This window comes from Bos taurus, chromosome 2 (genome assembly GCF_002263795.3).
Source record: "Bos taurus isolate L1 Dominette 01449 registration number 42190680 breed Hereford chromosome 2, ARS-UCD2.0, whole genome shotgun sequence".
NCBI classification, from domain to species: Eukaryota; Metazoa; Chordata; class Mammalia; order Artiodactyla; family Bovidae; genus Bos; species Bos taurus.
Window position 1 is genome coordinate 97,884,280 of NC_037329.1, and position 25,140 is coordinate 97,909,419.

Consider the following 25,140-nt stretch of genomic DNA (forward strand, 5'->3'; position numbering starts at 1 on the left):
TGTTTCCCCATCTATTTGCCATGAAGTGATGGGACTGGATGCCATGATCTTAGTTTTCTGAATGTTGAACTTGAAGCCAATTTTTTCACTCTCCTCTTTTACTTCATCAACAGGCTTTTTAGTTCTTTGCTTTCTACCATAAGGGTGGTGTCATCTGCATATCTGAGGCTATTGATATTTCTCCTGGCAATCTTGACTCCTGCTTGTGCTTCATCCAGCCCAGTGTTTCTCATTATGTACTCTGCATATAAGTTAAATAAGCAGGGTGACAATATAAGCCTTGACATACTCCTTTTCCTATTTGGAACCAGTCTGTTGTTCCATGTCCAGTTCTAACTGTTCCATGTCCAGTTCTAACCTGTATACAGATTTCTCAAGATTTCTCAGATTTCTCTATTTCCTGGATTCAGCTAAATTGGATCCCAGTGTCATATGCATAATCTCTCTAGCAAAAAATTGTCCAGCCACATCTTGGATTCTCTCCAGAGCATGCTATATAATTTTTTGCAGAAGCATGAGAATTTCCCAAATTATCAAATTCTGGTTCCTTTTTGCCTAACAGTTTCTTCCTCAATTTATCTATATCCTCTGATACATGCATGCTAAGTCAACTTCAGCCATGTCTGACTCTTTGAGACCCTATGCACTGCAGTCCTCCAGACTCCTCTGTCCATGGAATTCTCCAGGCAAGAATACTGGAACAGGTTGCCCTTCTCCAGGGGATCTTTCTGATGGAGGGATTGAACCAGCATCTCTTACATCTCCTGCATTGGCAGGCAGGTTCTTTACCACTAGCACCACCTGAGAATCCCATATCCTCTGATATTTTAACTATAAACAATAAGTAGAAACCAGACTGCAAATTCCACACTTTGCTTGATAATTTGCTTAGCTAAATATCCAAGAATTCAATGGTTACAAGCTCTGATTTCCATTCAGCAGTAGAGTATTACTCAACCAACTTTTCTACCATTTTATAACAAGGATCACTTTCCTTCCAGTTTCTGGTAACATCTCCTGATGTTACCAGAAATCTTACCAGAATCATCTTTAACATTCATATTTCTTTCTAGTAACATTCTGCTCATGACAATACGTCTATTCTCTAAGATGACAGCACCTTTGTCTTCTATCCTCTTCACTTCCTTTTGAGTTTTCATCTGAATCTAGACTTGATTATCACACACCTCAAAATTCTTCCAACCTGGATCCAATTACCCAATCCAAAAGTCACACCCACAATTTTATGTATCTATTAAAGCAGTATTCTACTTCTAGGAACCAAACTCTATATCAGTTTCCTAGGGCTGTCATAACAAACTGCCATAAATTAGGCAGCTTAAAATCACAGAAATTAATTTTCTCACAGTTCTGGAGGCCTAAAGTCCAAAACTGAGGTTTTATCAGTGCCGAGCTTCCTTTGAAGGCTGTAGGGAAGAACTGTTCCTTGCATCTATCAGCTTCTGGTGGCTCCTGATGTTCCCTATTCCCTAGCTCTAATCTCTGCTTCTGTCCTCACAAATGCTTCTTTTCTGTATCTCTGTGACTCCAGCCTCTCTCTCCCTTCTCTTATAAGCATACCAGTCACATGATTTAGGACCCATCCTAACCCCTAAATGATCTTATTTCAAGATCTTCAGCTTAATTATACATACAAAGACTCTATTTCCAAATAAGGTCACTGTAACAGTTTGCTAGCTCTATCATAACAAAGTACCATAATTGAGTGGTTTAAACAACAGAAATTTACTGTTGCATAGTTTGGAGGCTAAACGTCAGATCAGTGTTTCAGCAAGACTGGTTTCTTTTGAAGACAGCAAGAACCTATTCTATTCTCCCCAGCTTCTGGTTTTTGCTGCCCATCTTTGGTGTTTCTTGGTCTATAAAAGAACCAAGGAATTGATTCTGATTTCAGTCTTCATCTTCACATGGCATTCATTCTGTACGTATAAAAATTTCCCTTTTTATAAGGACACCAGTCAGACTGGGTTAAGGTCTACCCTAATTACCTCATCTTATGTCTAGGGGTTAGGGTGTCAGTAAATGAGTTCAGTAGTAAAGAATGCTCCTGCAAATGTAGAAGACACAGGTTCAGTCCCTGGGTTGGGAACATCCCTTGGAGAAGTAAATGGCAACCCACTCCAGTATTCTTGCCTGGGAAATCCCATGGACAGAGGAGCCTGGCAGACTACAGTCCATGGGGCTGCAAAGAATCGGACGCAACTGAGCAACTAAACCACCACCACCAGTTAGTTTGTGACTGTGGTGGTTTCTCCTCCAGATCTTGGCTGTGACTCTGGGTTGCCTGTCTCTCCATACTACAGGGTGGCAATTTGCCATGCAACCTCAATTCTCTGATGGGTTCATGAAAAGGCACCAATTTTCAATTTGCTCACCTTCTTGCTGTAAGGACAGGAGCAACAACTTTCAAGCTCTTTACATGTTGGAGCTGAAACCAGAAGTCGCCCTAATGTATTGAATAGTATGATGATTTTAAAAATAACTTTTACATGTATTTGTTGCAATGAGGATACTGATCAGCCATCTATCTACTATATGTTACTGGGAGCGGTATGTTACTGGTACCCACCTCTCTCCATTGCCCTTTATATAAGCTTTTCTCAACCAATACCCTATTAGATTAAACACTATAGAAAATCATTTAAATAATTATTTTCTAAATTTTGCCAAGGATCTTACATAGCTAGCACAATGCCAGATGCATAGGAGTTAATTTATTACATAATATGGATGCCTTAGTCATTTTATCCCTATACACATTTAATGTGTATTTCTTAGAATAAATATATTTTCTCACATAACTGTAAAGTAGTACACTCAGGAAACTCAATATCAATACAATATTTTAATATAACCTACCATCAATAGTTCGGTTTTCTCAATTGTCCCCATAATCTTTTCCCTCCAAAAGAATTGTGACCTGAATCATATATTCATTCAGTTGTCAAATATCTTAAGTCTCTCTTTCACTCTGAAACATTTCCTCAGCTTTTCTTGGCTTTTATGCCACTGATTTTTTTAAGAATACAGGCCAGTTTTTGTTTCTGATTTTGGCTTTGTCTGATGTTTCCTTAAGGCTAAATTCAGGTATGTATCGCTGGTCAGAATACTTCATAGTGATATTGTATCAGACCCATAGTGATACTGCATCCTTCCCATATTAGTTTCTATCACTCAGGCAAGATTATTGTCTGGTTCTCTACCATACAGTTAAGACAATATTAATCTTACTCCTGATCACACTTCACCTGAATCCTGCCCCCAGACTCTTCATGCATTGTTGATTCTTACCCAACCAATTCTTACTATGAGTACTGCAATGATTGTTTCATTTCCCTGCTCAATCTACATTAATCAGAATCCTACTCTATGTAAAAGTTTCCCTTTTCCCTTTCTCTCCCTCCCATCCTCTCTCTCTCCCTCTTTCTCATCAGAATAGATTCATGGCTTCCTATTTTTTTCCACTGGGTTCATTACTGTTAATTCTGATGCTCAAAGAGCCCCAGATTTGGCCAGCGGGAGTGAAGCTTATTCAAACAAGCTCTTGGGTTTTTGTTTATTTTTCTTGACATGCCATCATCATTTTTTTAAAAATGTCCCTGCCTTCTGGTAGCAATAAGATGTTCCAGGCCTATTTTATATCCTCTCTTTCCCAAGCCTGGAGTTCAGCCATTTCTCTAACAATCCATATTTCCTTTCAGTAGGGAATGTATTAGAAAACAAGAATGAGTGCCAGGTGTTCTCACTGCTATCATGGTAAGTTTGAGTTTAGACTTGTCATATCCAATTTGGTAGTCATTATCCAAATGTAGCCATTTAAATCAAAATTAATAGAAACAAAAATTCAGTTCCTCAGCTGCACTAGTCACACTTCATGTGTAGTTACATGTATTTAGCAGCTAACATACTGGACAGCACAGATAATTATAGAAATTTCCATCCTTACAGAAAATTCTATTAGACATTATTGTTCTAGACCCTTTCACATAGCAAACACACACACTTTTTTTCCATCTCTGTTCCAATTACTCAAGTGCTTTCTTTATCTTGACCTAAACCCTTTCAAAATTTGGATTATCTTTCGAAACCAATCCTTTCTGGTGCATTTCTTAGTGCCTTTAACCAAGCTCCTTCTCCAACCCCCAAATATACAGTCTTTACTGATTTCAAACAAACAAAAATTTTGGTATAGCCACTGTGGAAAACAGTATGGCGGTTCCTCAGAAAACTAAAAACAGAATTACCATAAGATCCAGTTATCCCACTCCTGGGCATAAATCCAGACAAAACTATAGTTCAAAAAGACCCATGCACCTCTATGTTCACAGCAGCACTATACACAACAGCCAAGACATGGCAACAACCTGAATGTCTATCAATAGATTAATGAGTAAAGAACATGTGGTATAATGGAATATACTCAGTCATAAAAAATAACAAAATAATACCATTTGCAGCAACATGGATCCAACTAGAGATAATCATACTAAGTGAATTATATCAGAAAGAGAAAGACAAATACCATATGATATCACTTACGTGTGGAATCCAAAATATGACAAAATGAAACTAACAATGAAACAGAAAGAATCACAGACAGAGGGAACAGACTGGTGGTTGCTAAAAGAGCACATGTGGTGGAAGGATGGAGTGGGAAGCTGGGGTTAGCTGACGTAAGCTTTTATATAGCAAGGTCCTATTGTATAGTACAGAAAACTATATTCAATATCCTATGACAACCATAATGGAAAAGAATATTAAGGAAAAAAAATATATGTGTGTATAACTGAATCACTTTGCTGTACAGCAGAAATCAACACAACACTGTAAATCAACTATACTGCAATAAAAATACTGATTAAAAAACATCTGGATTATTTTTGTCATTACCAATGTAAATATTAATTGGTAAGAACATGGGCTTTGGAATCAGACCTATTTCTTACTAGCTATATGACCTTGGGAAAGTTACTTAATCTCCCTAAACTTCAATTTCTGCATCTAAAACTGGGATTAATAATGCCTCGTAGTTATATGTTTGAAGACTAAAAAAAATAATATACTGAATATGCTTAGCATTAGGACTGGAATATGATAAATTATATGGCCTATTAGTAACAATAATATTAGACTTGTTTCTCCTTTGTTTACTGAAAGTTTTAAATTCGTTCACTTTTCCAAGCCATTCTTCACATTACTAAGGCATACACAGTATGTTAGCAATACTGAGCAAATATTCTAAATTATTCAAATAGATTCCTTCCAGTTAGAATATTAAGACCTATTTATATGTGAAATATTTCTCTTAGACAATTCTATTTATAACTCTGAAATTATAAAATCAATTTCAAATATTTATTGCTTATAGCAACTTTAAATAAAAATTGTTAAATAAAGTATTTCTTATATAAAAACTTTAAATAAAATATTTTCCTATTAGGTTGATTAATTATGTAAAATTTCTGAAAATTCTGAAATAAAACTGAAAAATTTCAAGTTGAGAGGGCATACTAGTAGCTGAACTACAGAATGGCAAAAATCAAATTATTGATAAGAATTAATTTGTCAGAATTCATAGTCCTATTTATAAAAGGATCCTATAAAACCAAATTTGAAATTTGTTTCTAATGAAACAAAGCATCTTGATTTTGTTATAGAAATATATTTAAAAATAGCTAATGTAGTAATACTCAAAAACAACACTAAAGCAAAGATAAATTCCTTTCCTCTGACATATTATTTAAAATATAGAAAAAGAGCATGTTATACCTAATGATAACTAGAGATGACTTATTTTTCCCTCCATCACAGTTTATTTAAGATATGTACTGAAAGATGTAAACCTAATATTTTGCTAATAAATGAAAAACATGCTTTTCAAAATGAATGCTTTTAGTAAAGCATATTTTATTTGTAAAAAGTGTAAGCATGGTCATCTGAACTTTCACTGCTTATATGAAAAAGGGGTGCTCATCAAATTTAACAAATACTACGCCTATAAAGGAAAGCGATGTCATTTCCTCCAAAATAACTACAGCCCTGTAGATTTTTACCTTTTTCTTTACTAAGCAAAAGACAAATATATAACATGCTTGTGTCTTATTACCCTTACCGGTAAAATTTTAAAATCAACTTGATATGTAATTTTCTTTCAGATTAGTTTAAACATGATTTAAAAAAATGGAAATGTGAGAATTTCAGAATACACTGCTATGTTACAAAAATTATTAAATCTCACTTCTTCTAAATAACTATGTACAATTCATATCCTGTCACTTGTTAAATATATGGACAGTAAAATTTTTGTTCATGTTTTCCCAAAGGCAACCTTACCTGTGGAGTCCAATAAAATGTTGGGCTCAATCTGTAGAGTTTTCGTTTGTGGAAACTCTGAAGTGGCCTTGTTCGAGCTGCTGTACTCATGATAGTCAAGGATGGAGATTTCAATCTTGTCCTGTCTTTTCTCCTTTTCTTACTGTGCTTCTGGTTAAGTAACCAGCTACTGGAGGAAGAGAGCTCATCTAAATTCTCTGAAGCACTGAAATGCCATGAAATAATTGGGGAGTGGAGGGAATAAAACAAAACAAACAAAGACAAAGAAAACTAAATGTAAATCACCTTGATCTATTATGACAGAGGAGCATTAATTTTAGCCAATTTTGTGGTAACAACTGATGAAAGAATCAATATTAATGGAAAATTACATTTCAAGGTGTGAAAACAGAATCTGTATTTTCTCCTGCAAAATAAATATCCCATAGGTTAGAGATGCTCACATAAATTCACTAGTACAATGTAAATTTCACTGTAAATCAATAATCATGAATATTACAGTGTTAAAAGCATCTACATCAAATTCTTTTTCAATAAGGGTGAATTTACACAGGATTGTAGATTTTAAAAAGGCTAAAGTCTCATCACTACATCATTAGCTGCTCTTAAATAAGCACTACATATCTTACCAGGGGATTCTGAAACAAAGATGCAATCTGTCTATATTTTAAGAGTTTTTTAAAATTTCTGATGATACAGAAGATACAAACTATAAAATATTTTATCAGATCACACAAAATACACATGAAAATAAGCATAATTTTATAATTATCCCTCATATTAATTTTAAAATACTTAAATATTTTAGATCAGGAGGGATTTAATGCTGTTACCACATAAATTTATTTATACCAGTATATTACATATAAAATATTCAGCTTTTCAGGCACTATAATCTACCAGTTCAACCTTATTTATATAAACAAAAGCCAGCCAACTTAGCATTCTAAGATCAACAAGTGAATCTATATGTGCTATTGCTAATCACAAATAAATTCTAAATGTGCTATTTGGTTCAAGTAGAATCAGTGTTTAAAGGTAAACATAAGATACAGTTTTTCTATAGCTGTGTCACTGGTTTTGAATGCTGCACAATATTCTCTTTCAGATAAAGCAAGTAATTCAAGAAAACTTTATATAGTAGTAAGAAACTAGAAATAAAGGTACCTGAATGGCTTCTGTTGGTGAAACTAAAAGAGAATAATAAAATATGGAATTTGGTGATTACATACAAATACATAATTGAGTATGTCTATTGGCCAGACCAGTATAGGGAAAAAAATCTGATGATAAATATTTTATTTTTAAAATATTAACTTCAGTCTTCAGAAAGCTCTAGTCATGAATGTTTTAATTATCAGTTAATAAATATTCTAAAGATTATCTATCTGAGAAAGGTTTAGGATATACCAATACTCTCAAATTAACAGGTCCAGTCTCATATACTGATGTTACTTTTTGTAATATATCATATGTATGATTATAAAAGCCTGAAGTGTATAACGTGCTAAGAGTAACAGTCTGCTCTTGAGAAACCAGCCCTTGACCTGGGCTACCACATCAAGGGTAAACAGAAGGCATAGGTGATAGCCAGTATCAAGTTAGGTACTAAGCATGTCGGATACAGACGTAAACCAAGGTCAGGAAAAAGACCGATTAGTAGGTGGTTAGTACTAGAGGTGATCACATCAGGAGAGTGAGGATTCACGAACGTAAGAGTAGATCTAGCACAAAAGGTAGCTCTTCTAGAAAGTGAGAAATAATCTCTAGGCAGATGACACTGGCTCCTTAAAAGAGACATTGCTTGGGTAATATCTAGGGATAATGAAGAGTTTTTATTCTAGCAGTCTGGAGCACAGTTCTAGCAGTTCTTTCCTCTGTTCAGTTCTCTAGTTGTTAGTGGGCACTTGTTTCCCCATCCCTGCAGGAGGTATAAGGAGGTGAGCCACTATATTCTTAACTGAATGACATCTCTCAGCTTTTGAACTGGTGAGAGGCTCACAGGCTAGTTTAAAGATAAATGGAAAGCTTATTTGTGTCTCTAAATGTTACATTTTCAAGTTTCAAAGACTAATACAGTATCATTGGAAAAAGCTCACCAAAGTTGGCACTTAAATCACTTTATAAATAATTGATGAAAGTGATAGTGACTCTGTTGTGTCAGACTCTTTGTGACCCCATGGACTATAGCCTGCCAGGGGATGTTCCCAACCCAGATATTGAACCTGCATCTCCTACACTGGCAGGCAGATCCTTTAACCACTGAGCCACCTGGGAAGCTGCTGTAAAGGGTTATTTACCCTTTACAAACCACTGATAAATGATAAACCACTGATAAACTCTGCAAACCACTGATAAACTCACTTATTCTGCCCAATGGTTTACACTAAAGAGAATGAATCTTACTGAAAAGGAGAACAAGAGGAAATTATTTGGAGGACAACAAAACGCTGCCTAAGTGACTCTATAATCCAAGGTTATTTTTCCCCTCAGGAGATAATAATCCAATACCTAACACTAGTGGTAAAGAACCCACCCGCCAGTGCAGGAGATGTAAGAGACACCGGAGGAGGAGGAGAAAACCCAGGAAGAAAAAAACATTTCAATAAGAGACAAGGCTAAGTTTTCCCACTGAGTTGTGGGTACCCTAGGAAACCCCAGAAACTGAGGACACAATAAGCCACTGCCAAGTACTGTCATAATTGTCACAAAAATTATCAATAAATATCAACATATAATTTTGAAATAGCATGCTTACAAGTGGTGTAGTACCAGGTAAGGACACAAATCACACTCCTTTAGATTTCTAACTGGAAGCTTTTGTTCAGAGAACAATAAAAATCTCCAAAAGGATAGCCTAGGGCCCCTGTGTAATAGGCAGATAGTACAATTTGGCTCTAAAATAAACTAAATAATTGAGGAGGGGGAAGAAATGAGGGTGGTTTGGGGCTTACACCTTTCTCCATTTCCACTACCACTCTCTTAATCCAAGCTTTTTTCTGCCAGAATTCCTCCTATACCCTTGTAACTGGGCCCCCCTCATTCACACTTTATTCCATCCAGTCCCTTCTAATCTTTCAGGAAAACAAATCTGGTCCTGTTTTACCCTTTCCTTCCATGCCTACACTGCTTAAAATCTCTCAAAGCCTTCTCATTGCTCTTGAGAAAAATACTTAAATCCTTAATGGAAAAGGCCCTGATTGGTCTGCTCTCTCAGCCTCCTCATGTGTCACACTCCCTCTCCTTCTCTGTGTTCCAGCCACATTGCCTCTTTTAATTCCAAACAACTCACACTTGCTCCAGTACTAAACCTACTATATATAATATCTGCTTCCAGGAATTTTCTCACATCCTTCTTCACTTATGTAATTTCCAATAACCATTTGGCTCTCAGTTCAAAAGTCAGTACCTCTGGTAAGTCTTTGAGCCCTTGCATAGTCTCTCCAAAGACAAAGTCAAATTCCCTTCTGAGTTCTGATAATACCATTCACCTTTTCTTCATAGTATTTTTCATGATGTCAATTTTACAATTATTTGTGTTACTATCTGATTAGTGTCTTTTTCCTTTTCTAAAACTGTAAGTAATAGAGAGACTGTGTTTTAACTTTTTATCAGAAGTTCCTGATATTATACTTGGCATATGACAAATGCTCAATAAATATTTATAGAATGAATGGAGAAATGTACACATATATACATTTTCAGATTTATCACTCCAGCTCTGTGCTTTGCACAGGGTATGTATATAATACCACATAATGTGAAAGTGTTAGTTGCTCAATCATGTTCGACTCCTTGCAACTCCATGGATTATAGCCTGCCAGGCTCCTCTGTCCGTGGAATTCTCCAGGCAAGAATATTAGAGTGGGTTGCCATTTCCTTCTCCAGGGGATCTTCTGGACTGAGGGATTGAACCCAGGTCTCCTGCACTGCAGGCAGATTCTTTACCATCTGAGCCACTTGGGAAGCCCATACCTTATATGGGAAGCATATAACACTACATACCTTACCTAAATAGTTTAGTGAATGAGTAAACATGGAACATTACAGTTTAAGAGCCAAAAGAAGCTCTAAATAGAAGGTTATAAGAGAGCATTTAGAAAAATAAGACATATTTACACTGCCTTGAGTTCCATTCTAAATCTCTTAATTTTGACTTACAAAAGTTAGTTTCTGATAGTAAGCGATGATGTACCTTATTTTATCTTATAATCATATATGCCTATTATAAATGGGTAAGTATTATAAAGCAGATGAGAACTGTAAGATATTTTGATTTGTAAAAGAGAAAGCATGGATAAAGTTTAAATTTTTTCTTCTAATTTAAAAAGTGCAAAATGACCAAGAGTTTTATCGAAGAAAATATTTCAAAAGTCATGAGTTCCTGTTTTATTAACATTGCCTAATTTTTCTAATAGTAATGACTTTCTGATATAACTGATTGTCTATTACAATTCCAGAAAATCTTAGCAGTTAAGATATTTATGAATAACGACAGGCATTTAATTTGCTTTTACAGAGAATAAATGGAATTTTCAAGTGAATTTTTTAGTTAAAATTTTACTCTGATTACTGCAGAAACTAAAGGCCCAGAAGTGAAGCATTTAATCTTTTAATTGTTCTATACATCAGTGTCTCTTTTGCTGTCTCGTATACAGGGTTACTGTTACCATCTTTCTAAATTCCATATATATGCATTAGTATACTCTACTGATGTATAGAACAGTCTTTTGGACTCTGTGGGAGAGGGAGAGGGTGGGATGATTTGGGAGAATGGCAGTGAAATATGTATAATATCATATATGAAACGAGTCGCCAGTCCAGGTTCGATACATGATACTGGATGCTTGGGGCTGGTGCACTGGGACGACCCAGAGGGATGGTATGGGGAGGGAGGAGGGAAGAGGGTTCAGGATGGGGAACACATGTATACCTGTGGCAGATTCATTTTGATATATGGCAAAACCAATACAATATTGTAAAGTTAAATAAAATAAAATTTAAATTAAAAAAAAATCTTTTAACTGATATTTGAATATTAATTCCTACCAAAATCACTTTCTGCAAACATTATTCACTTGTATCAAAATTAATAAAACAATCTAAAGATATGGGCTTATAGGAACATATATTTGCTAAGTTCTTGGTATCATCTTGGTGATGGAGAAAATGGTGAATAAATAAGGAAGAACAGTCTAATTTCAATCTGTTTTTGTTTTTTTTTTTTAATTTTATTTTATTTTTAAACTTTACAATATTGTATTGGTTTTGCCAAATATCGAAATGAATCCACCACAGGTATACATGTGTTAAAACTCAATGAAAGATAGTCTAAGATTTTTAGTAACTTGTTCAAGTATTTAATAACTTTTGGCTTAAGCCAAACTGTATTCTTAGAAGGACTGGAATCATCATCATAATGCCATGCTCAAATGCTTTTACTAAATAAGAAACTTTTGGGCCTGGCTATAAATTTAGAAAGCTAAAACCATAAAAACACAGACAAGATTTCATAAAGTTATTTTTATCTTCTAATCTCAAGAAATAGCAGCAGAAAACAAGTATTCAACACAGAATTTTAAAATATTGTTTTAGTACTTTTCAACATTTCCCCTACATTCATGTACTCTCATACTAAACACACTTAAGAAAAGCAGAACTCAACATCGAGAAGAAGATTAGAATGTGTATTATCTAAGAGATTATGATAGCCTGCCAGTTACCAATCTATTCTTATACACAAATACCCATACTTGCTATACAGGGCTGAAGAGTGTTGTCACATTTACATCTACCAGGAACCTCAGATTGTGACCCTACTTGGAAATACAGACTTTCAGGAGTAATTAATGAGGTAAAATGATGTCAGAGTGGATTAGGGTGGCCCTAAGTCCCGTCACTGATGTTCTTATAAGAAGAAACAAAGAGTTCAGGAAGAGATCCCAGGGAATAACATCCTTACATGTGAAGGCAGAAGAGAAATGGTCTATAAGCCAAAAATGCCAAAGACTGCTAGGAACTACCGGAAGCCAGGAAAATGCAAGGAAGGATTCTGCCTTAAACCTTCAGAAAGAACATGGCCCTGCCTGACACCTTGATTTTCAACATCTAGCCTCCAGAACTGTGGAAGAAAAAACATCTCCTACATTAAGCCACACACTTCGTGCTGATTTAAGATCCCTATGAAACTGACATATTCATAAAGTACACGCCTAAGAATCACTATTTTTGCATAATTTGTAATCTCTATTTCAAGTCTACTTTTTGTCTTTTGGAGTTGTCTGATGACCTCAACCTATAGCAGCTAAAGTAGGCGGCAACCTTTTCCAAACCTTCCCTGATGCCCAGCGTCCTGCCAATAGTTGAATTTACTATCTTTCTTTTTCTTGACAATATTTGGAGAAATGAACACATTATTTACTCAGATATACTCAATGATATTTTAAAGAAATTACATAAAATAGGACTTTATAGAAACTCACTAAAATGGCCTAGTAGGGGCACTGCTTGTCTTCCACATGGCAAAAACAAGCACCTCTCAGATGACAGTGGACCGAGATCCAGGCAGTATCTACTACATATAGAGAAAACAGTGCCTTGACCAGCCCATTTTCCCTACTCTAGGAATTAAGTAGGAAAATTACACCCCCCTCTCCATTCACTCAAAAATACAAGTCTCTTCAACTGTAGCAACAAGAAAATGCTGGAATACACTGTAAAATGATCTTCTAAATTAGATGTGTCTCTAAAAAAAATTTGATCTCTGGTTCCTCTGCCTTTTCTAAATCCAGCTTGAACATCTGGATGTTCTTGGTTCATGTACTATTGAAGCCTCACTTGGAGAATATTGAGCATTATTTTGCTAGCGTGTGAGATGAGTGCAATTGTGCAGTAGTTTGAGCATTCTTTCGTATTGCCTTTCTTTCAGATTGGGATGAAAACTGACCTTTTCCAGTTCTATGGCCACGGCTGAGTCTTCCAAATTTGTTGGCATATTGAGTACAATACTTACATTTGGTTGTTATTGTTGATAACAGCATCATCTTTTAGGATTTGAAATACTTCAGCTGGAATTCCATCACTTTCACTAGCTTTGTTTGCAGTGATGCTTCCTAAGGCCCAGTTGACTTCACACTCCAGGATGTCTGGCTCTAGGTGAGTGATCACATCATCTTGGTTATCTGGGTCATTAATATTGTTTTTGTATAGTTCTTCTGTGTATTCTTGCCACCTCTTCTTAATATCTTCTGCTTCTGTTAGGTCCATACCGTTTCTGTCCTTTATTGTGCCCATTTTTGCATGAAATGTTCCCTTACTATCTCTAATTTTCTTGAAGAGATCTCTAGTCTTTCCCATTCTATTATTTTCTTCTATGTGTGGATCATGACATACTGGAAAATTCTTCAACAGATGGGAGTACCAGACCACCTTACCTGCCTCCTGAGAAATCTGTATACAGGTCAAGAAGCAACAGAACTGGACATGGAACAACAGACTGGTTCCAAATTGGGAAAGGAGTATGTCAAGACTGTATATTGTCACCTGCTTATTTAACTTATATGCAGAGTACATCATGTGAAATGCCAGGCTGGATGAAGCACAAGGTGGAATCAAGATTGCTGGGAGAAATATCAATAACTTCAGATATGCAGATGACACCACCCTAAAGGCAGAAAGTGAAGAGGAATTAAAGAAAAGAGCCTATTGATGAAAGTGAAAGAGGAGAGTGAAAAAGCTGGCTTAAAACTCAACATTCAGAAAACTGAGATCACGGCATCCAGTCCCATCACTTCATTGCAAAAGATGAGGCAACAATGGAAACAGTGACAGACTTTATTATCTTGGGCTCCAAAATCACTGTAGATGGTGACTGCCCCCATGAAATTAAAAGATGCTTGCTCCTTGGAAGAAAAGCAATGACCAATCTGCTGCTGCTGCTGCTGCTAAGTCGGTTCAGTCGTGTCCGACTCTGTGCAACCTAGGCAGCAATTAAAAAGCAGAGACATTACTTTGCCAACAAAAGTCTGTAGTCAAAGCTATGGTTTTACCAGTATGGATGTGAGAGATGGACCATAAAGAAGGCTGAGCACCAAAGAACTGATGCTTTTGAACTGTGGTATTGGAGAAGACTCTTGAGAGTCCCTTGGACTGCAAGGAAATCCAACCAATCCATCCTAAAGGAAATCAGTCCTGAATAGTCACTGGAAGGACTGATGCTGAAGCTGAAACACCAATACTCTGGCCACCTGATGCGAAGAACTGACTCACTGGAAAAGACCCTGATGCTGGGAAAGATTGAAGGTGGGAGGAGAAGGTGATGACAGCAGATGATATGGTTGGATGGCATCACCGACTCTATGGACCTAAGTTTGAGGAAACTCCAGGAGTTGGTGATGGACAGGGAAGCCTGGCGTGCTGCAGCCCATGGGGTTGCAAAGAGTCAGACGCAACTGAGTGACTGAACTGACTTAAAAAAATTAAGTTATTTACCTAACTCTGAAAAATTAAGGTACATCTTTACACAACCATTAAAATGGAAAAGAAATATTTTAAGTATAAAAAGCTTCAGATATACTATTGAAATAAGATATAAAACTTCCAATAGAGCTCAACAACGAAAATTATGTATAAAATGATAGGAAGGAAATATACTCTGAGCAATACAAGTGATTTCCACTTTCTTCTAGATAGCTCTTGAACTTTTAAGTTATTGTACAATGAACTTATATTAATTTTATAAGAACACTAAAATGTCATCTATAATTTCAGTCTTTTTGGCATTAGGAACTTATAATACATTTTAAAGTGGCTATTCGAGAATAAGAGACTTAGGAGACATAACTACCAAATGTAATACAGATTTTGTTTGGGTCCTGATTCTAATAAATTGTCCATAAAAAGATGACTTTGAGACAACTGGCAAAATATGAATATGGATAGAGAATTTTATGATAGTGATAAATTATGACTAAAATATTAAAAGAATAATAAAAAATTAGCAGGTGATAACAACATGGTGGGTATGTTGAAAAAAAGTTTATCAAAGAAATAAATGAAAGTCTTTATAGTTAAAATATCAATAAAATTTATTTAAGTTCATAGGAAAAAAATATATCAGGAAGAGAAATAGTTGAAGTGAGTAGCAAAATATTGAGAACTATTTAAGCTAGGAATAAGCTGATTTACTTTTCTATGCTTTCTATATGTTCAAGTTTTACATAATAAAGCTTGAGAGGAAAAGAGATCAAATATTGTAGAGCCATCTGCCATTCCCACCCTCTGGCTCTTAATTTCAAGAGGACTTTTTAGAGTATAAAGGCAAGGAGACTAGGAAGCCTATATGAGAACTATATTTTTTCTGAATGTGAAGTGCAAGTGGCTCAGTCGTGTCCAACTCTTTGTAATCCCATGGACTATACAATCCATGGAATTCTCTAGGCCAGAATACTGGAGTGGGTAGCCTTTCCCTTCTCCAGGGGATCTTCCCAACTCCAGGACCAAACCCAGGTATCCCACATTGCAGGCCGATTCTTTACCAACTGAGCTATCAGGGACATAAAATCTATCAAACATTTCTAACTAACCTATAGTTTGGGAGTATAGCTCAGATTCTTCAGTATAATCTGTGAGTTGTTTTTCTGACATATGGAATATAGTTTGAAATTGAGACTTTCTAATATTTCACTATATTTTTTTCATTTTAAAGGAAAATTTGCAAAGAGAAAAAATCTGAAAAATTCTAAAATATTTTTTAAAATCCTTGCATCTAAACACAAATATAGCATTAGGAAAAAATTTTGATTTTTTCCTTTAAGTCTCTTTTTCTTCCCCTATAAAATCATACCCCTATGAGGGTCTAAGGCTGTTGCTGTTCAATTGGTAAGTCGTGTCTGACTCTTTGTGACACCATGGTATCACAATGCTTTTGGTATCCTGATTTTTTCCACTTAACATTCTAAAGGAAGTACCTTCCTATATGACCACATCTTTTTTAATACAGATCATTTTTTTAATAGTTACATGACATGTCTTCCAGTGGTTGTATCATGATTTAAACATTTTCTATAACATTAAGTTTAAGACTTATATTAATAGAGGTTAAAAGGGAAAAGTAGAGTTTTTACAAAAGAAAATAAATCCTATTGGTATTACTTTAAAAACACATCAGGAGACATTTTATTTCCTTATTGATATTGTACATCTAGCTGATACAATATTTAATGTCACAGAAACTCAAAATTATGTTTGAAAACTTCAGCCTAGAATTTGCTAACAATGTTTTCTCATTAACTGAGAAGTGACTATTGAAAATATTATGAAGGTAAGAGAATTACTTTATATGTGATTAGTTTATCAGTTCAGCTGCAGTTTTTCAATTATGATGCCCAATTACAAAGGATCATTACATTTTGTGAGATAATTATCATTTGTGGAAATAAATAGCATGATAATGATTCATTAGAATTTAATTTCATATCATATTCTGGGACCCATTAAAGCAAAACAACAACAACAAAAATTCTAGACATTATTTCAAGTAGAAATTCACTTTCCCAGAGATAATACCCCATGGGGTAAATGAAGATGTACTTACAACGTTATATCTTCATTTTAGAGTATGAGATCTAAAAACAAATAACTATCTCTATGATGATAAAATGTAATGCTTCATTTGTTTGAAGATTCAGTCTTTTCAGTTGCTCAGTTCCTGGTGACTCATCTTAAACCCTGCTGCCAAGATTAATAAAGCTAAGAAAATAATTCTGACTTCTGGGAGATGCTGCAATTAACTAAAAGATAGGGGTTGGGAATCAATGAATAAAAAGTGGGCAAAACAGCTGCCCTGAATTAACCAAGTGAATTTACTTTAGACATAAGAACAGATCATTAGGGTATTATAAAAATTACCTTAAATACTTAGAAAAAATTGTATCAAACATTAAGTTCTATGTGGTCCACTAAAAATAACAACACAGAATAGGTAACCAAACTTTTTTAGTTTCTTAAACCTAACTAACTAACTATATGTGTGTGTGTATATATATATATATATATATATATATATATGATATGATGTGATATAAAGCTAGAATGAGAATGCTTTATTAGAAGCACTGACAAGTCTACTTATCTAGTAAGTCCAAGTATACAGAATACAGCTGAAACTGCAAACGCCTTTTAAATAACCAAAAAAGATCTCAATGAGTCCATGGATGAAAGCTCACTCCTGTTAGTATTAAGAGAGAGGCCTTATCTTTTACTTCAGAATCTCTTATCAGAGGACAGGTACTTCTACCATTCTGACTTTATTTATCTCATTTTCTAATCCAGAGTTAAATGAGATGAGAGGAAGCAGAACTGCAGGAGGCAGCATGAGATTAACAACATATCAATCCGACTATGACAGAGAAAAAGCAAATAAGTACAAAATATTTTGGGGGGAATGCTGATTACCTGTAAGAAATCCTAAAAGACATTTCATTCATTCAAAAAGTATTTATTCATGCCCATGTTATGACTCTGATGTAGATGTCAAGAAAATAGCAGTTAAGAAGACAGACCAGAAAAATTCCTACTGTCACGGAGCTTACATTCTCATCCAGGAAGGTAGATAATAAACGAGTAAAAAACAAGAGTAAAATTATATCACACTTCTCTCATTTGATCCTCACAATAACCCAGCAAGCAAACTATTTGCATTTTAACTGTGATTTAGAAAGTTGCCTAAAATCACAATGCTACCAAGTTCTACAGTTGGGACTGATCTCAGACCCATCTAATTTCAGAACTATTTAACAATGCAATGAGTTTTCTTCATAGCACTTGACCAGGATTTTAATTTTATTTTTTTATTTAAAATTTTTCTTCACATTTTGTCTGTGGCATGTGGGATCTTAGTTCCCTGACCAGGGATATATCTGAGCTCTCTGCCTTGGAAGCATGGACTTCCATCTGCTAGACTGCCAAGGGAGTCCCACCAGGATATTTTTTTTTTTTTAGTATTTACTTTTAAAATGTTTATTTATGTATTTATTTGCCTGAGCCAGGTCTTAGTTGTGGCACACAGAATCTTTTAGTTGCGGTGTGGGGGATCTAGCTGCCTGACCAGGGACTGAACCAGGGCCCCCTGCATGGAGAGCATGGAATCTTTGTCACTAGACCACCAGGGAAGTCCCAGGATTTTCAATTACACATTTATTTGCGTGGTTCTTCAGCTGATACCATTTTTACCCAGTTAGACTCTATACCATAAGGTCAGAGACCACACCTGGTTTTGTTCAACATCACAACCCAAGCCACTCCAATGCCTGGCACCCTGTATCACTCGGTATGTATTTGCTAACTATTAAGTGAATTCTTTCATTGATATACAATTATTAATATTGATAGTCTGTGAGGATGTGGACACAGGGATGAGCCTGAGTTATCAAAGAAAAACTAAGATGAGAATCATCCAAGAAAGGCAATGTGTAATAAATTTGACTTAGTTCTTACCAAATGGCTTATTCGAAAGTTTTTGACACTTGAGGAGGATCATCATTCCTCCTATTGTCTTGGGTACTTCTTGCCATAATAAATTTTATATTATGCTTTAAAGGTAATAAAATGTGTTGAGTAATTTCTCTTTATTCACTAAATCTCTAGGTATAAGCTAACATAAAACATCCAAAGCAAAGAACAATAATGATGTTACAAAGATATACATTTTAAGCTGTACTGAGACCTTTCTGTTTTTATTTTTCATTTGTTTGAATAAATGGAATTCTTTACAAATAAACATTTGATTGAAGACTATTAGCACTAGATACTACTTTAGAAAATATTTGTATCCCAGTAAATTTAGAATTAAAGAAATGCAATGTAAAGAAATTAACTGATTTGCCCAAGGTCACAAAATGTTGAAAACAAAAAGTACATGAAAAAGTATATATGTACTTCCATAATCTCAAGTTCCCCACAAACCACTAAATTAAAAGCCACTATAATTAAGAATAAACAAAAGTTTAAATCTTTTAGGGGGGAGAAAGGAGATTACATGTCCCGAGGCAGTCTTTTGAGAAGGTATGTTTTCCTAGTGTAATATGAAAATAAAACATAATAAGAGAAAAAAACCCAATAGTGTGTTTATCCTCAATTTAAGAGTACTTGGTTTAATTACAGAGTCCCAAGCAAATTAGGTAGACCAAAAACAATTCAGCAACATTTTACCTTCCCAAGAGATATGACAAAAATAGATGGTACCTCAGTGACTCCAGGTACCTATGTGACCAGTGTCTTCGGTAATAGCTGGCCTATGAGGTTTACAGCTATTGTTGCTCACGTGCTGAGTCCAACTCTTTGCAATGCCGTGGACTGCAGCACACCAGGCTCCTCTGTCCACGGGGTTCTCCAGGCAAGAATACTGAAGCAGATTGCCATTTTCTTTGCCATGGGGTATTTCCGAACCAAGGATTGAATCTGTGTCTCCTGCATCGGCAGGAAGATTCTTTACCACTAAGCCACCAGGAAAGCATGTTTTTGCTGTTACTTTCTCATTTTCCTTACTTTATTGTCCTGGGTCCTTGTGCTTGACTATATTTTATATTTGACTGTGCTGATCACTGCCCTCAAAAAATGATTTCTAAGGATCTCCTGGCCCTAATCAGATTGATTATATTCTTTGCAGCCAAAGATGGAGAAGTTCTATACAATCAGCAAAAATAAGACTAGGAGCTGACTGTGGCTCAGATCATGAACTCATTATTGCCAAATTCAGACTTAAACTGAAGTAAGTAGGGACAACCACTAGACTATTCAGGTATGACCTAAATCAAATCCCATACAATTATACAGTGCAAGTGACAAATACATTCAAGGGATTAGATCTGATAGACAGAGTGCCTGAACAACTATGGACGGAGGTTCGTGACACTGTACAGGAGACAGGCAGCAAGACCATCCCCAAGGAAAAGAAATGCAAAAAGGCAAAGTGGTTGTCTGAGGAGGCCTTACAAATAGCTGTGAGTAGAAGAGAAGCAAAAGGCAAAGGAGAAAAGGAAAGATATACCCATTTGAATGCAGAGCTCCAAAGAATACCAAGCAGAGATAAGAAAGTGTTCCTTAGTGATCAATGAAAAGAAATAGAGGAAAACAATAGAATGAGAAAGACTAGAGATCTCTTCAAGAAAATTAGAGATACCAAGGGAACATTTCATGCAAAGATGGGCTCGATAAAGGACAGAAATGGTATGGACCTAACAGAAGCAGAAGAGGCGGCAAGAATACACAAAAGAACTATAAACAAATTTTCACCATCCTGATAATCATGATGGTGGGATCACCCACCTAGAGCCAGACATCCTGGAATGTGAAGTCAAGTGGGTCTTAGAAAGCATCACTACAAACAAAGATAGTGGAGATGGAATTCCAGTTAAGCTATTTCAAATCCTAAAAGATGATGCTGTGAAAGTGCTGCACTCAATACACCAGCAAATTTGGAAAACTCAGCAGTGGCCAAAGGACTGGAAAGGTCAGTTTTCATTCTAATCCCAAAGAAAGGCAATGCCAAAGAATGCTCAAACTACCACAAAATTGCACTCATCTCACATGCTAGTAAAGTAATGCTCAAAATTCTCCAAGCCAGGTTTCAACAGTATGTGAACCGTGAGGGTACAGATGATTAAGCTGGATTTAGAAAAGGCAGAGAAACCAGAGATCAAATTGCCAACATCTCCTGGATCATCAAAAAAGCAAGTGAGTTCCTGAAAAAATCTACTTCTGTTTTATTGACTATGCCAAAGCCTTTGACTGTGTGAACCACAACAAACTGTGGAAAATTCTGAAAGAGATGGGAATACCAGACCACCTTACCTGCCTCTTGAGAAATCTGTATGCAGGTTAGGAAACAACAGTTAGAACTGGACATGGAACTACAGACTGGTTCCAAATAGGAAAAGGAGTACATCAAGGCTGTATATTGTCACCCTGCTTATTTAACTTCTATGCAGAGTACATCATGAGAAACGCTGGGCTGGATGAAGCACAAGCTGGAATCAAGATTGCAGGGAGAAATATCAATAACCTCAGATATGCAGATGACACCACCCTTATGGCAGAAAGTGAAGAAGAACTAAAGAGCCTCTTGATGAAAATGAAAGAGATGAGTGAAAAAGTTGGCTTAAAGCTCAACATTCGGAAAACTAATATCATGGCATCTGGTCTCATCACTTCATGGCAAATAGATGGGGAAACAGTAACAGACTTTATTTTGGGGGGCTCCAAAATCACTGCAGATGGTGACTACAGCCATGAAATTAAAAGATTCTTGCTCCTTTGAAGGAAAGTTATGACCAATGTAGCTGCTGCTGCTGGTGCATTGCTTCAGTCGCGTCCGACTCTGTGCGACCCCATAGATGGCAGCCCACCAGGCTCTCCCATCCCTGGGATTCTCCAGGCAAGAACACTGGAGTGGGTTGCCATTTCCTTCTCCAATGCATGAAAGTGAAAAGTGAAAATGAAGTCACTCAGTTGTGTCCAACTCTTGGCGACTCCATGGACTGCAGCCTACCAGGCTCCTCCATCCATGGGATTTTCCAGGCAGAGTACTGGACTGGGGTGCCATTGCTTTCTCTGATGACCAATGTAGACAGCATATTAAAAAGCAGAGATATTACTTTGCCAACAAAGGACCGTCTAGTCAAAGCTATGGTTTTTCCTGTAGTTATGTATGGATGTGAGAGGTGGACTATAAAGAAAGCTGAGCACTGAAGAATTGATGCTTTTGAGCTGTAGTGTTGAAGACTGTTGAGAATCCCTTGGACTGCAAGGAGATCCAACCAGTCCATCCTAAAGGAAATCGGTCCTGAATATTCACTGGAAAGACTGATCCTGAAGCTGAAATTCCAATACTTTGGCCACCTGATGTGAAGAACTGACTCACTGGAAATGACCCTGATGCTGGGAAACACTGAAGGCGGGAGAAGGAGATGACAGAGGATGAGATGATTGGATGGCATCACCGACTCAATGGACATGAGTTTGAGTAAACTCCAGGAGTTGGTGATGGACAGGGAGGCCTTGCTTGCTGCAGTCCATGAGGTCACAAAGAATTGGGACACGACTGAGTGACTGAACTGAACTGACTGAAGAAAGAAGGTACCTTCCCCTAGAGAGAATCTGCATTTGACTTTGCACCTATTTTGTAGTGTCATCCATTCTAAAATCATTTTAAACTAGGGATTCCTTGATGACTCACAGATGGAAATTTGGACTGAAAATCCATGTCAAATCCCTATAATGTTCACATTATTTCAAAGCAGGTTTGCTATTTTCCTTGGTGCTATGCTCAATGTTGTGCTTCTGATATGCAGCAAAGAATATGAAAAATAATATATATACATATATTTACATATAAAAAATATATATTTACAATATATATATGTATATAAAACAATATATATACATATATATATAGGCAAGGCCATGGGCTCTGATTTATCATCCTCTAACCCAAGCTATTAAAACTTCACTCGATTTTTCTGGATCTAGCTTTCTCTCTTTCCACACAAAGCTACCAAATCCTCAACTTGATATTTTGTCAAAATTTGGTCTCAGACAAAGTAGACTGCTGTGCCTTGTTTACTTTTCTGGGCTCTTGCTTATTTTTTTAACTTGTGGTTTAGAAATGTTGTTAACAGCATTCAATAATTTCTCATTTACAATGTAAACAATTGAAAAATAAACCTGTTATTCAATCCACCAATTCCCCTTCTGAGTACATATGCAAATAATAAAACGCTGGGACCTCAACAGATATTTGTATACCCCTGTTCACAGAAGTATTATTCACACTAGCCAAAAGGTGGAAGCAACCCAAATATTCATCCAAAGATCAATGGGTAAACAAAACAGCAACTCAGAGCCTGAGTGTTGTAGGGGAATCTGTTCTTAGAGACTGGATGACTGCCTGGCTGAGTACAGGCCTAACTGCCCGCTCTCTCCCTAACAGGTTCTGAGCAGTGCCTGAGACCTTGCTCCACAGAGCTTAGGCGTGACACTGGGGACGTAGAAGTGGCCTACCCTGTTTCACTGAATAGCCTGTTTCAGGGAGGAGGAAGTGGGAGACATCTATCAATATGCTGGGTGAGGGGCATGGGGGTGTCAGAGAGGCAAGTGTGTTGTGTTACTATGTCAAAAACTGATTTAAAGTTTAAAACAATGTTCATACATAAAGTAGAATTTTATTCCCTTAAAAAGAGAATGATGACATATGCTACAATATGGATGAACCTTGACAACATTATGCAAAGTGAAGCAAGGCAATCACAAAAGGACAAAAACTACATTTATATAAAATACCTAGCATAGTCAGCCTCATAGAGATATAAAATAGAATGGCGGTTGCTAAGAACCAGGAAGAAGGAAGAATGTGGAGGTATTATTTAATAGATAGAGTTTTAGTTTAGGAAGATGAAAAAGTTCTGGAGATGGATGATGGAGACTATTGACAAAAATGTGAATTACTTAATGCTCCTAAAACTTAAAAATGATTAAATGGTAAATTTTATGGTATGTACACTTTACCAGAATTTTTAAATTCTTACTCAAATGAATTTTCTTACCTTCACATTTACTTTAATACATAAAGTGAATAGTAAGTACTTTGTGATTTGAATAACATTAAACAGGGCAAGCCCTTACTCTTGAAAATCTCTGAGTTTAAAAGATGTTTTGTTCCTATTAAACTACATATAAAGGAAAAAAATAACAAGAATATTGGAAAAACAGAAAGATATAAGAAATAAAACTAGGCCTCACTTGACATGGGCTTCCCTTGTGGCTTAGCTGGTAAAGAATCGCCTGCAATGCGGGAGACCTGGGTTCGATCCCTGGATTGGGAAGATCCCCTGGTGAAGGGAAAGGCTACTCACTCCAGTATTCTGGCCTGGAGAATTCCTTGGGGTTGTAAAGAGTCGAACATGCGACTTTCACTTTCATTTGACATTTTACTCCCAGAGTCAGAAGCTCCACAAAAAATAAATTTTACATTGCTTCAATATCAATATCTCTTATTAAAACTTTTCCATATATTACTATAATGTGAAATTATATATTTGATTAATTTTTAAAAGCTTTGATAATACTCTTAAATATGAGCAATGTAAAATAATCTGTTAAATTATTTTACATTACTTTCTCCTGCCATAAGGTTCCTCCATAACTGTGTGGTATGTACCTCTACATTTCCCATCTGCGGCTCTTTCTCTTCTCTTTATTTTAATAAAGATGCTTACATTTCTTCCATCTTAAAAACAAAAACACCTTCCTTGACTTTGTGTATTCATTTTATTTCAGCCTTTACAGTCAGCACCCTTGAAAATACAGTCTGGACTCCTCTCTATTTCACCTCCCATTCCATTCATAATCAACTCTTATTTCTGTCATGCCACACTACATATTCTTGCTAAAGTCTCAACTGATAAAACCAAGAGATATTTTTTAGTACCTCTCTTTGCTATCTAACACAATGACAACATATCCTCAAAATTTTCTTTCAGTGTTATTATTTTCTTATCTGTAATATATTCTAGTTTCTATGTTCCTGGTTAATATAGTATATACTATCATAAATAGAATTTTTACAAAAATTTTTTATGAGATCTGGAGTATTCCCCAAATCATTTGTTTCATATAGCAGTTTACTGTTATCTGGTAACAAGACTTATTAAAGATAAATTAGGCATTTAAAAAACTCAACATTCTAAATTCTCTCATCTTCTCTGAGTTGATGAAAGGGAGCTGTGTTAC

The 25,140-nt window shown here is 35.9% G+C and overlaps 1 protein-coding gene across 10 annotated transcripts in view; it reads right to left on the minus strand.

Annotated features, from left to right (window-relative positions):
- Nucleotides 1-25,140, minus strand: part of KANSL1L (KAT8 regulatory NSL complex subunit 1 like) — a 125,710-nt gene that overhangs the window by 37,334 nt on the left and 63,236 nt on the right. For 8 of the 10 annotated variants that reach the window (XM_024981462.2, XM_024981453.2, XM_024981461.2 and 5 more), the window contains one exon: nt 6,355-6,559. In XM_024981462.2, the coding sequence (XP_024837230.1) occupies nt 6,355-6,559 (205 nt within the window). The remainder of the gene's footprint in view (nt 1-6,354; nt 6,560-25,140) is intronic. The other 2 variants (XM_059878931.1, XM_059878930.1) reach the window with 2 other exon arrangements.